The sequence below is a fragment of the Rattus norvegicus genome, chromosome 8 (assembly GCF_021556685.1).
Source record: "Rattus norvegicus strain SHRSP/BbbUtx chromosome 8, alternate assembly SHRSP_T2T, whole genome shotgun sequence".
Taxonomy (NCBI): Eukaryota; Metazoa; Chordata; class Mammalia; order Rodentia; family Muridae; genus Rattus; species Rattus norvegicus.
The window spans coordinates 126228849-126242350 of NC_141541.1; the positions used below are offsets into that span (position 1 = coordinate 126228849).

Sequence of the window (13502 nt, forward strand, 5' to 3'; positions counted from 1 at the left end):
CTATTCCAACAATGGCCGTCTCCCTATGGAAAGTCCAAGAATTCAATATTTTTTCAGTCCGTACGTCCAGATGCCTCAGCTGGTATTCAGGACGTGCCAGAATCTTGAACAACTATGCTCTAATGTCAGTGAAGGGATGAACTTGCCAGTGAGAGAGAAGACAAGCAAAGAGCAAAAGCTCCTACCTCTGTCCTTTATAGGCATGGTCCAGATCTAAGGTGGATCTTCCCACCTCAAAAGGTCTGGATTTAGGGTATGTCTTCCCACCTCAAATGATTCAATCAAGAAAAATCCCTCACAGGTGTACCCAGATGTTTTCGGTTTTAGATAAATCCAGATGTAGTCAAGTTGACAACCAAGAATGGCCATCACAGAGACCACGTCTTCTTTCTATGTGCACAAATTAGACACAGAGAAATTACTAATGATAGACCAGAATAACTATAATAATATGCTACAATAAAATGGTTATTGTTATAGGGTTAGTATTGATATCCTCTTTGAGTCCATTCTTAAGTAGAGCCCGAAAATCGATACTTGGAGACAGACACTAACAGTGAAGTCCCGCCTCCAGCCAGCCATGTTGTGGCTTGAATGTGAAGTGTCCCCCACAGGCCTAAAATATCTGAATGCTTAGCCCCCAGCTGGTGCCACTGCTTGGGGAAGTTATGGAACCTTGGGGAGGTGTAGCCTTGTATCAGGGGCAGGCATCAGGGATTATTGCCTTATCTTACTTACAGTTGTTAGCCTCTCAGTTCCCAATCTAACGTCATACTGGAAAGTAGGAGACAGCCAGAACCCTGGGGCTCGATGTCCAGGCAGACCAGCCACCTCAGTGAGTTCAGTGGGAGACCCTGTCTCAAAAAAACAAGGCAGATGGCTCGTGAGGAATGACGTCCGAGGCTGACTTCTAACTGCCATCCTACGAACACTTGAATATACAGACAAGAGACGGATGGGAGGTACCCTTGTGGAAGTCACCTATGAACCACAAAGTTTAAAGGTTATGTGTTATTCTGAGCCTAGGGCTCCTTCCAGAGGAGCCCAGACCCCTGTTTTTCAGAAGTAACAGGATTAACTGGTATCTGTATCTTTCTAGAGTCAGGCTTTACTCTGTAGGCCACTTCCTGTTGAGAACACCGGCAGAGGACCTTGTGGTAGGCAGAACCCTTCCTGTCTGGATCCCTTTATCCCTGTCCTGAGTTTCTGGCCTCATTCCTGATACCAGGAACTCTGTCTTCTGCCTATCAACAGTGCTTGGTACGAGTACCACCTCCTATTGCCTCAATACCCCTCATCCTGCCTAGAGTCAGTGCAGAGATATTCCTTATCCCAGTTGGGATGACTCTGAGGCTATGTTTTTCAAGGTTCCAGACACCGAGAGAGGTCACTGGCTTGATGCCACAGCCCTCACCAGTTGCCTACTCCTTAGTGTGGCCTTCCCTGGGTGAGTTTTGGAGATCTCTCCTGTAGTGCCACTTGCTTCAAACCTGTCTCCTTTTGGGGTATCCCACGCTAAGATGTTCCTGTTCTCCAAATGCCCCTGGCTCACTTTCCTATCCCCAGAATATCACAGGTGTCAAGTGATACCCCTGCCTGACATCTAAGCCTTGAACATCAGATTCAAGTAAAATTTAGAAATTACACTGTTGGAAAATTCACATGAATACTTTCTTGTTTGGCCATCTCTCAACATTCACAAGGCTAATTAAGTTATTTTGTAAATTTTTCAGGCATCATATTTTGGTCATATTCTTTCTCCTCCCCCAGGTCCCCTCCCTACCCATTCCACTTGATAGTTTACAAGTGCATTTTGAAGAGATTTAGCACTATCCCTGTGGCTGTTCTTTTGGGTGCTGGGATTAAACCTGCAACCTTACATCAGCTAGGCAAGCACTTTACCCCTCAGTGTGTGTGTGTGTGTGTGTGTGTGTGTGTGTGTGTGTGGTGTGTATGAGAAAATTCTCTTGCAGCAGTCATCTTGTTGGGTGTAATTGACGTGGACGCACTTAGTGGTTGTACAGTTAGCATTGTTCAGTTGATGCTGGTAGCAAGAGGAAAGCACGTAGCTTATACCTCCAGGTAAGATCACAGTTGAGATCTTTAGGAACATTTGAAAATATCCACTGGGGGTGGGGCATCACTGGATATCCTTCAGCTACCTCATGTTCTTCCTGTTGAATCTTTAGAACAATTTATCTGGAAAGAAGGGGGAGTTCTTGTCCACGAGGATTCAGCATAAGTCATTGATACATGCACCAAGTCCACCCCAGTAAGGAACTTTGGATGGTCTTCATGCTGGACAGAAGGAATGAGGCCAAAGAATAAGTGTAGCAAAGATTCTGGGACCTCATGCAACTCCCGTTGGTCACCAGTACCAACTGGCATTTGGAACAACGAGTGAATTCATGCTAAAGAATTAGGGACTCCATAATACATTCCAAAGGTGTATTAGTGTGTATCAGGAGGGCTGCAGAGATCTCTGACTGAGCTTCTGGAGGTTCAATTCCCAGCACCCGTGTGGTCATAAATATCTGTAACTCTAGTTCCGGGGACCTGCCGTCCTCTTCTGGCCTCCACAGGCACTAGGCATGCACACAGTTACACAGAGGCATGCAGGCAACACACACACACACAGAACACACAATACGAAGATATATTAAAGAGGAATTTTTAATAAAAAAAATAAGTTATATGTGTTCCTCAAGCTATGAAAGTGCCAGAAGATGAGGCTTACGGAAACAGCGCAGTTTAAATCTTTGGTGTCTATTAACGATGCCTTTTACTTGAAAGTGCAGCCAGGGCCTGCGTACAAAGGAGCACGACCTGCGACTGCACAAGCAAATTAGAATTAATGGGAAATTTTATCAGAGGATAAAATTCCTCGAAAATTAGAAAGGTTGTTCCTCAATAAATAAACAAGCACCCGTGGAATGTCTGGCACACAAACTGTGCACGATTGTTTTAGACTCTTGGCAGGCCTGTCTGAGCAGCAGGTCTTCACACAGGCCTGTTCTATTCCGAAGTCATTGAAAGAACCTTTCTCACCAGAGCCCTTCCCCATGTGATGGGCTTCATTATATAAGAGCTGCAGCATGGATAGCCAAGGACATTTGACCCTTGCTCTAGCTCAGAGCCAGCATGGCTGGGTGACCTCAGGTGAGTGGGTCCTCGCTCAGACTCAGCTTCTCCCTCTGGGAAATGGGAAGGTTGGACTGACAGTCGAAGGTCTGCTTGGGGGCACTTGTCTGCTGTTCAATGCGGACTCATAGAACTTCCGTAGGGGAGGCCAGCCTCTGACACCCCACTGAAGGATTAAATGACCAACACACCAGTTCCAGGCCAATCTTCCTAATTGTCAGGACATTAGACTCCCTTAGAAATTTGGTGTTGGAACCAATTCTGCCCTTGTGAGCAGACCAGAGCAAAGGCTCCTGGCCCCGCTGTCAGACCCTGTGGTAGAGACATGGTCCTCTGTCCCAGATTACTATGCAGGATCTACCAGTAGCCACACATACAAAGCAATGATTCTCTCTCCCCCAGAGCTAGCTGTGAACTGCCAACAGCTCCTGGGTGAGGGACACGACCTGGAAAGAACCTCCCTGACCTACGCTGGAATTTAGTCTGGATTGATCTGGTTCGAGTAACCACAGCTTGTGTGACATTTAAGTGCCACACCATGTCAAGTCTGGAAGTTTGTGTCTCACGTCCCTGAACCCTCCCCTTACATGGCACTGAAGAGTGTCAAGTGGACTTAGTGGGTATGGTTTGAATGCACATGGTCCCATAGACTCAAATATTTGGATGTTTGGTCCTCAGATGGTGGAAATGTTTAGGAAGGATTGGGAAGTGTGGGCTTTTTGGAGGAAGTATGTCAGTGGGGATGGGTTTTGAGGTTTCAAAACCCACAGCATTCTCAGTTAGTCTCTCTCGCTCTCTCTCGTTCTCTCTTGCTCTCTCTCACTCTCTCGCTCTCTCTCACTCTCTCCCTCTCTCACTCTTGCTCTCCTGTGTGTGTGTGTGTGTGTGTGTGTGTGTGTGTGTGTCTGTGTCTGTGTCTGTGTCTGTCTGTCTGTCTGTCTGTCTGTCTGCCTGTCTGTCTGCCTGTCTGCCTGTCTGCCTGTGTGCCTATGATTTTGGATCAGATGTAAGCTCTCGGCTACTGCTCTTGCGCCATGCCTGCCAGCTGCCATGCTCCCTGACATGATAGTCATGGATTCGAACCATCTGGAACTGTGAGCTCCAATTAAGTGCTTTCTTTTATAAGTTGCCTTGGTCATGGTATTTTGTCACAACAGTAGAAAAGTAACTGAGGCAGTGAGTTATCAGAGAGATGGGGGCGGATTATGAAGTTGAGTTGGGAGTCAGAAGGAAAAACTGCAAGTATAAATGACCATGTTTAATTGTATATATGTACGAAAATTCTTTTAAATTAATTTTAAAAATTAGTGTGAAGCTACCTTGGTAAAGTTCTGAGAAGAATTCATGTAGCTGGTGAACTCACAACAGGGACGTTGTCATTCACAGGGGGAGATCAGGAAGGACCTCTGGCACTATAGCAGACAGGGGACTAAAGGACGCAGGTGACAGTGGGAAGGAGTGGGCTTTGGAGGCATGGGAGGCTCTCACTTCTCCTCCAGCCTCCACCTCTCTGCTTCGTGATTTCCTCAGCTCTAAAAGCGGCTCTCCCATCCAGTCCTGTGAGTCCTCAGAAAGGCTTGTTTGACAGTACCCGGTCCTGTGCTAGTAAATGTATTTTCATTTCATTTCTAAGAATAACTTAGGGAGCAGCGACCTACTGTTTTGGTTATAGAGTTTTAGCTTTAGAGAAAGAATGAAAACAACTCCAAGGTTTCTCTTTTCAAAGTTTTGAGTCCACAGTCTACCCTGGAAGGTGCCTGGCTTCCCTTAATCACAGAGCCAGAATCACTTGACTACGAAAACCCAGGAATGACCTTACTGCATGGTTAAGTGGCAGAGGCCCATGGTGAGGGGCCTGGCAGGAGTTCAGGTGTCTCTGGCCTGATTCCTTGGCATTCACACAGGAGAGAAAGAGACCTAGTCTTGTGAACTACAACACTCAGAGAGGCGGCAGCTCTCTAGCCTGTGATGCTGTGCCTGCCTATGTGGTCTCTCTGCTTAATATTCCACAGTGCCTGCTCTCTCTGAGGCGACTGGCCCTCTGTGAGCATGCATGCAGGTCCTTCTCCTGGTCAAGCTAGGTTAATGCTGTTCCATACTCAAGGACTGACAGTTCCCTTTCATGTTACAAAAGCAAATGGGGACAGAAATAACCCATCAATTGTTTAGAACCAGACTGGCCAACAATAATAAATCTTCAGCACAAAGGCTTGAGGTCGAGGTCTTAATTCGTTGGAGACCATTCAAGAATTCGTAACTCTCTTCCCTGAGTTAATTTTTCACATCTTGTTTGGATCCTCAGAGTTCTCGCTTCCAAAGCGAGGCCATCCGATTTCTTGTCGCGCATGTTTTTCTTGTTGGCGTGCCAGACACGCTAGACAGCAGGGCTTCTCTCTGCAGATGCGTAATGACGGTTTCCTTCCCCCATGAAATCTGTATTTCAAAGAATCATAGCCGTTTGAGTGTGTGAATAGTCCTCTTCTCTTGCACGCCATATTAGCTATGTTAATTGCCACAGACAACAAAGCATATGGCAGTTAACTGAAATCTAACGTATTGGAAAGATACAAGCCAGTTCAGATGGGGCTTAAAAGAGGGTTGGGGGTTGGGAGCATGAACAAGTTCAAGAGGAAGCAAGGGAGGCAAGGTGTAGCTCATGGAAGTGACTTCTGGGTCTTCAAACCTTCTGTGGCCAACTCAGATGACCACAGGACCATAATGCTCTTGTGAAATCTCCAAAACCCAGAGCTGTCAACGGGAGTGCTAGTCACCAAAGCAGGGCCACTTGGACATCGTAGATCATGGGTCTGTCTTTAATCAGGTGCCCACAGCTTAAAGACCATGAGGGGTTAACTGTCCCTGATCTGTTGGTATACCCTTCACATCTGCCATGGAGTCTCTGAGCCAAAGAGCCCAAAGAAACAACTGTCCGTTGCACAAGGTCTCAGGCATCTCCACGTCTTCCGTTAACCAGCTGACCAGTTAACAACTGGGAGTGACTTCGTTCTGTGCAGAGCTTACATGGCTTGGTAAACTCATCTCTGTTATCACCTCTGTCTTCATCATCATCATCCTCAGCCAATTCACCCCACCCCCGGCTCTCCTGCCACTGCCACACCCCAAACTCCCTCCCCTTCTCTCCATGCCAAGGACAGACGGCCACACAGGAGTCTGCATCCTCCACCCACACCCAGCAGCTGTGTCTCACACACTGTCCATTCAGTCACAGCTTTCCACGTGTTCACCAGGCCCCACCAGTAACTGATTCCTGTCCCGTGTTCATCCATGTGCTTTCTCTGATGGCACTTTCCCATTCGTGTGCCGATGCACTGTGATAATTCCCACCTTAAAAACATGATCTCCACAGTCCACTTCTCCGGTAGCACTTATCCTATTTGTCCAAACTCTATTTTACTGAAACAAACACCTTCAGATCCCCCTCTGTGCTCACCTCCAGATCCCCACTGTGTTCACCTCCAGATCCCCCTGTGCTTACCTCCAGATCCCCCTCTGTGCTCACCTCCAGATCCACCTGTGCTCACCTCCAGATCCCCCCTGTGTTCACCTCTAGATCCCCCCTGTGCTCACCTCCAGATCCCCCCTGTGTTCACCTCTAGATCCTCCCTGTGGTCACCTCCAGATCCCCCTGTGCTCACCTCCAGATCCCCCCTGTGTTGACCTCTAGATCCCCCCTGTGTTCACCTCCAGATCCCCCTGTGCTCACCTCCAGATCCCCCTGTGCTCACCTCCAGATCCCCCTCTGTGCTCACCTCAAGATCCCCCCTGTGTTCACCTCCAGATCCACCTGTGCTCACCTCCAGATCCCCCTCTGTGCTCACCTCCAAATCCCCCCTGTGTTCACCTCCAGATCCACCTGTGTTCACCTCCAGATCCACCTGTGCTCACCTCTAGATCCCCCCTGTGTTCACCTCCAGATCCACCTGTGTTCACCTCCAGAGCCCCTCTGTGCTCACCTCCAGATCCCCTGTGCTCACCTCCAGATCCCCTGTGCTCACCTCCAGATCCCCCTCTGTGCTCACCTCTAGATCCCCCCTGTGCTCACCTCCAGATCCACCTGTGCTCACCTCCAGATCCCCCTCTGTGCTCACCTCCAGATCCCCCTGTGCTCACCTCCAGATCCCCCCTGTGTTCACCTCTAGATCCCCCCTGTGTTCACCTCCAGATCCCCCTGTGCTCACCTCCAGATCCCCCTGTGCTCACCTCCAGATCCCCCTCTGTGCTCACCTCCAGATCCCCCCGTGTTCACCTCCAGATTCACCTGTGCTCACCTCCAGATCCCCCTGTGCTCACCTCCAGATCCCCCTCTGTGCTCACCTCCAGATCCCCCCATGTTCACCTCCAGATCCCCTCTGTGCTCACCTCCAGATCCCCTGTGCACACCTCCAGACCCCTGTGCTCACCTCCAGATCCCCCTCTGTGCTCACCTCTAGATCCCCCCTGTGCTCACCTCCAGATCCCCCTGTGCTCACCTCCAGATCCCCCCTGTGTTCACCTCTAGATCCCCCCTGTGCTCACCTCCAGATCCCCCTGTGCTCACCTCCAGATCCTCCCTGTGTTCACCTCTAGATCCCCCCTGTGCTCACCTCCAGATCCCCCTGTGCTCACCTCCAGATCCCCCCTGTGTTCACCTCTAGATCCCCCCTGTGTTCACCTCCAGATCCCCTCTGTGCTCACCTCCAGATCCCCCTGTGCTCACCTCCAGATCCCCCTCTGTGCTCACCTCTAGATCCCCCCTGTGTTCACCTCCAGATCCACCTGTGCTCACCTCCAGATCCCCCCTGTGCTCACCTCCAGATCCTCCTGTGCTCACCTCCAGATCCCCCCTGTGTTCACCTCTAGATCCCCCCTGTGTTCACCTCCAGATCCCCCTGTGCTCACCTCCAGATCCCCCTGTGCTCACCTCCAGATCCCCCTCTGTGCTCACCTCCAGATCCCCCCTGTGTTCACCTCCAGATCCACCTATGCTCACCTCCAGATCCCCCTCTGTGCTCACCTCCAGATCCCCCCTGTGTTCACCTCCAGATCCACCTGTGTTCACCTCCAGATCCACCTGTGCTCACCTCTAGATCCCCCCATGTGTTCACCTCCAGATCCACCTGTGTTCACCTCCAGATCCCCTCTGTGCTCACCTCCAGATCCCCTGTGCTCACCTCCAGATCCCCCTCTGTGCTCACCTCCAGATCCCCCTCTGTGCTCACCTCTAGATCCCCCCTGTGCTCACCTCCAGATCCACCTGTGCTCACCTCCAGATCCCCCTCTGTGCTCACCTCCAGATCCCCCTGTGCTCACCTCCAGATCCCCCCTGTGTTCACCTCTAGATCCCCCCTGTGCTCACCTCCAGATCCCCTGTGCTCACCTCCAGATCCCCCTCTGTGCTCACCTCTAGATCCCCCCTGTGTTCACCTCCAGATCCACCTGTGCTCACCTCCAGATCCCCCTCTGTGCTCACCTCCAGATCCCCCTGTGCTCACCTCCAGATCCCCCCTGTGTTCACCTCTAGATCCCCCCTGTGTTCACCTCCAGATCCACCTGTGCTCACCTCCAGATCCCCCTGTGCTCACCTCCAGATCCCCCCTGTGCTCACCTCTAGATCCCCCCTGTGCTCACCTCCAGATCCCCCTCTGTGCTCACCTCCAGATCCCCCCTGTGCTCACCTCTAGATCCCCTCTGTGTTCACCTCCAGATCCACCTGTGCTCACCTCTAGATCCCCCCTGTGTTCACCTCCAGATCCACCTGTGCTCACCTCCAGATCCACCTCTGCTCACCTCCAGATCCCCCTGTGCTCACCTCCAGATCCCCCTGTGCTCACCTCCAGATCCCCTCTGTGCTCACCTCCAGATCCCCTGTGCTCACCTCCAGATACCCCTGTGCTCACCTCCAGATCCCCTCTGTGCTCACCTCCAGACCCCCCACCCTCCACCCCCTGCTCTCTGTTCTAATGTAGTCCCCTCACTTTGGTCCAGCTTTCAACCATGACTCGCAAGGGTTACTTATAGCGAGGTCACCAGTGTCCTCTGTCTGCGCCAGAGCTGCTTCAGCTGTGGCTCACAACCCAATACAGGGATTTACAGCCGAACGCAGGGATTGCGGGGCTCGGCAGTGGCAGGGATCTGAACTCACTATCCCCAAACTCTAACTCAGATGTAAGATATCCTTGGCAGTCCTCACCTGCGCTGCACTGTAGTCTCCCAGTAGTCTACTTCCCTGTAGTCTCACCAGTGTGAACTTTGCACCACGTGTGCCCTCCTCACCACCCCCCCAGTGCGGAATGCTGCCTGATACGTCCGTGCTCATGGGTCCATGCTTACAGACTGCAGCATTTTTTACCATACACGCCATGTTTTCTGCATGAAACAAAATTATTTCATTATAGGAAACCATTTTTTAAATAATCTTCTACCATCACTGCTATGTACCAAGCTGTTTTAAACAGCAGTTTTACCCTTTGAGCCTTTCATGCTTGCAGGCAATGTATTTTGATCATAGTTACCCCTTCTTTCTCTCAATCTCCCTAGACCCACCTATAGCACCCAACTCCTCCCGATTTTATATCCTCCTCTTCAAATGACCCACTGAATCCAATTTGTGGCTGAACACCCATGGGTTACGGGCAGCACAAATTAGTATGCGTATGGGTCATTGTGCTACACAGATAAGCACATCCGGGTCATAAGTATACACACACTTGCTTCAGTCTTCAAAAAAATCCAATTCATGTGTATACCCAAGAATTATCTTAAAATATAGTTATTATTTGTTACTGACAAATATTTGATCTATATACTTGTTTTAAATACTCATCCAGGGTCATGTAAAAATTTATCAGACACGGTAATCATCTGTTTTAATTGTCAACTTGATATCATTTGGAATCACCTGGGAAGAAAGCGCCAGCGAGGGTTTGTCTAGATCAGGTTGTTCTGTGGGCGTATCTGTGGGCGTTCTGTGGGTGTTCTGTGGGTGTGTCTGTGGGCGTGTCTGTGGGATTGTCTTGATTACATTGATTGATGTGGGAAGGCCCAGCTCACAGTGGGTGGGGCCATTATAGACCCTGACTGCATATGAGGGGGGATCCTGAGTTGAGGAACAGTTGAGCATGCATTTGACCTCTCTGTGCTGTTAACTGAGGGCGTGGTGTTTGCTGTTTGCCTGTGACCTGACATTGTGATCTGTCCTATAAGTGGCTTTGGGGGGATATTTTATCACAGCAGTGGGAATGATACTCGGATATGCATGGAGGGACACAGGCAGGAGTCTTGGAAGCCCTGCTCTAAGTGACTACCACCAGTGATCAGTTCTAAGTCCTCGTGCTATTTTGACCTATCAGTCACAATTGACAACCCTGACCATCCTCCCTTGGAAAAGGCCCCATGTGGCCACTCTTTGCCATCTCCCCTGGTTTCTTCCTATATGCCTAGCGACACCCATCCCCTCCTCACCTCAGATTCTCAATGAGAAAGCTGTCCTCCTCTGCTCATCCCCTCCGTCCTTCCCGTTTATCCCAGATGTAGATCTGCAGCCCAAATGCCTCCTCCACCTCCCAGCTCGGGTATCAACCCGTGTACCTCCTACAGAAGGCAACAGCATCTGTTGTCTCTGCCCTCTCTGCCCACGGTCTTCCCCGCATCAGTAAATGGCAGCCCTAAAAGCAGCTGTCAGATCCCCAAGCCCTGAAGCTACCCTTGGTCATTCCTCTGCTAACGTCCCTCATCTCCACATGGCGTTACGGTTGGCACAACCTTCAAAACACACCTCCAGTGTACTCTCCTCCGTACTTCAGCTGCCCCTGGCTGAAAGGCTGACTTTCACCTCCTTCCACCTGACTTGCTCCAGGAGACTCCTCGCCAAACTTCTCCCAAAAGTCCTCTGTAGACAATCTACACTGCATGTATAGTAGGAGCCTCCTCCTGATGTGGGCCCTGAATCACTGCCCCTCAGAGCAGGTAGGGCTCCCCCCCACATCACACTATGGTCTTCATACAGGATCTGCAACTCCATTTTCTTTACCTCTTGGAGCTCATCTCCTCTCAACCTGCTCAATCCTCTCTGGCCTCCATTCTCTTCCTTGAACACTCCAGATCCATGCCTACCACAGGCTAAGCCCTTGGTAAGCCCTCCATTCTGTGTGCCCTGTCCTCCTTCTCCCACGGTTCTAGTGAGAGGTCGCCTCCACGGTGAGGCTTCCAGACTCCTGTAATGGAAACTACAGACCACTCCTCCAGACCACTTCCTACCCTGTGTATTCACTTCGTGTGAGCATCTTCTATCTCCCTGAAGTTACATGCCATTTTGTGTGAGCATTTTCTTAGTCCCTGAAATCACATGCTACTGGTTCCAGTGTCTTGCTTTCTTTTCCTGTTGTTAAGATGAAAATTCTCTAAGCAAAGAAGCTTGAGGGAGAAGGGGTGGATTTTGGCTAGCACTTCCAGACTACAGTACATCATGGCAGGAAGTCCCAGCAGTAAGCACTCAGAGAGATGGCTCATTGCATGTGTGTTAAGAAGCAGAGGCGAGCGCCAGTTTCACAGTCTGCAATCCCTCCCCAGGGAAGAGTTCCACCACAGCAGAGATATCTTCCCACCTCAGTTAACACCCTAGACAGGCGCATCCAGAGGCCATCTCTCAGAATTCTAAATTCTGTCACATGCACAATTAACACTGACCTTCTCATCCAGCACAGGATGAGAAAAATACAGGGTCTGCTCAAATGAACAGAAAGAATGAATTTCACATAAAGCTTTTTAAATGTCTTCGGCTCTCCAAGCTCGATGTATAGACTTTCTTATGAGTCATGCAACAATTAGTAAGTTCAAGATGTAGAACCCCCTTGTTTAGGAGAACAAAAGGATCCACAGGTGCTCGTATGCTGTGGCGGTGTGTTAGTGAATGGGGCTCCTGAGTGTCACAGCTGTGTTCCCATTGCCCAACACCTCCAAACTACCGCCTGGTGCCTCCCGTCATATTGCTGTAAGAATGGTAACCGATGTTTGGTTTTCTTTGCAGTGTTGATGAGAAGACCACACACCTGGCTTTGGGGGCGGTGAAGAACATCTCTCTGAACATCTCCATCTCCAACCTTGGAGACGACGCCTACGACGCCAATGTGTCCTTCAATGTCTCCAGGGAGCTCTTCTTCATCAACATGTGGCAGAAGGTAAGGAGCGCTCACTCCCCCGAGAGGGAGCCGTTTCCCATCTGACCCACCTGCTGACACGCGTCACAGCACAGAGCAGGCAATGAGTCTGCCAACATCATTCCTTCATAAGAGCTTGGAATTGCTACAGATTGGCTCTCATCCTGGCCTCAAAAGGTTGCTGGTACAGCCAAGCAGCAGCTGTAAACACATACCTCAGAGAAGGTCTATCTTCCATGCCTTTCTCTTGTGGACTGACCCTCTCTGAGCGGCTACAACTGTTAGCCGCGCCATACATATGTTCTATAAGAGTTCACTTTTGTGTCGGTAGCTGTTAAAAAGAAGTGTAAACGGATACCTGCCCGTCACGATGGCTATTACTGGCAACACACTCCATACTCTAGGTACATGGCCGTCTGTGTCAGCTGACGCTTTGCTGTGTTTATGTGTGTATTCCTGCCGTATTCAAGGGCATTGAGGAAATTCGAAGATTTACAGGAATTGAGTGAGCTTCTGTAGAGCCAATTCGTTTATTCTAATGACAGCACGATTCCAAGAAAGGGGAGCTGGGCTAACGCTTTTTCCCCCCCTGATGTCCCTCAATGCAACCACCTCTGTAAGAGAGGAGGACAGGCCCCGGGCAGGAGAGACTCCATTCTAAGACCCAGGTCAGAATAGACTCCCATTCTAAGACCCAGGTCAGGATAGATGTCATTCTAAGATCCAGAGCAGGATAGACCCCTTTCTAAGACCAAGGTTAGGATAGACCCCATTCTAAGATCCAGAGCAGGATAGACCCCTTTCTAAGACCAAGGGCAGGATAGACCCCTTTCTAAGATCCAGAGCAGGATAGACCCCTTTCTAAGATCCAGAGCAGGATAGACCCCATTCTAAGACCCAGGCCAGGATAGACCATAGACCCCTGTTCTAAGACCCAGGGCAGGATAGACTCCGCCCTACACAGATGTTCCAACCACAGTTATTTGAGCATGTGCAGCCTTTCCCTGTTAGCAGTGTTAAGCTCATTGAGCTGGTGTTCACATGGATCTTAGTCACTTTATGCTGAAAGCCTTCACCCTAGTCCTCAGCACATGGGCACCCCAAGGTACACATTTGAGCAGGTGGGCTGCCAGCCGAGGTTGTGGGAGACAGGGTGGAGTTAGCCATGAATTCTACTCAAAGGCTGTGGTGACTAGAGAACAGTGT

At 50.1% G+C, this 13502-nt stretch overlaps 1 protein-coding gene across 1 annotated transcript in view; it reads left to right on the forward strand.

Annotated features, from left to right (window-relative positions):
• Nucleotides 1–13502, forward strand: part of Itga9 (integrin subunit alpha 9) — a 309149-nt gene that overhangs the window by 194887 nt on the left and 100760 nt on the right. Inside the window, 1 exon segment of the mRNA NM_001420002.2 lies at nucleotides 12167–12317. Within this exon segment, the coding sequence (NP_001406931.1) occupies nucleotides 12167–12317 (151 nt within the window).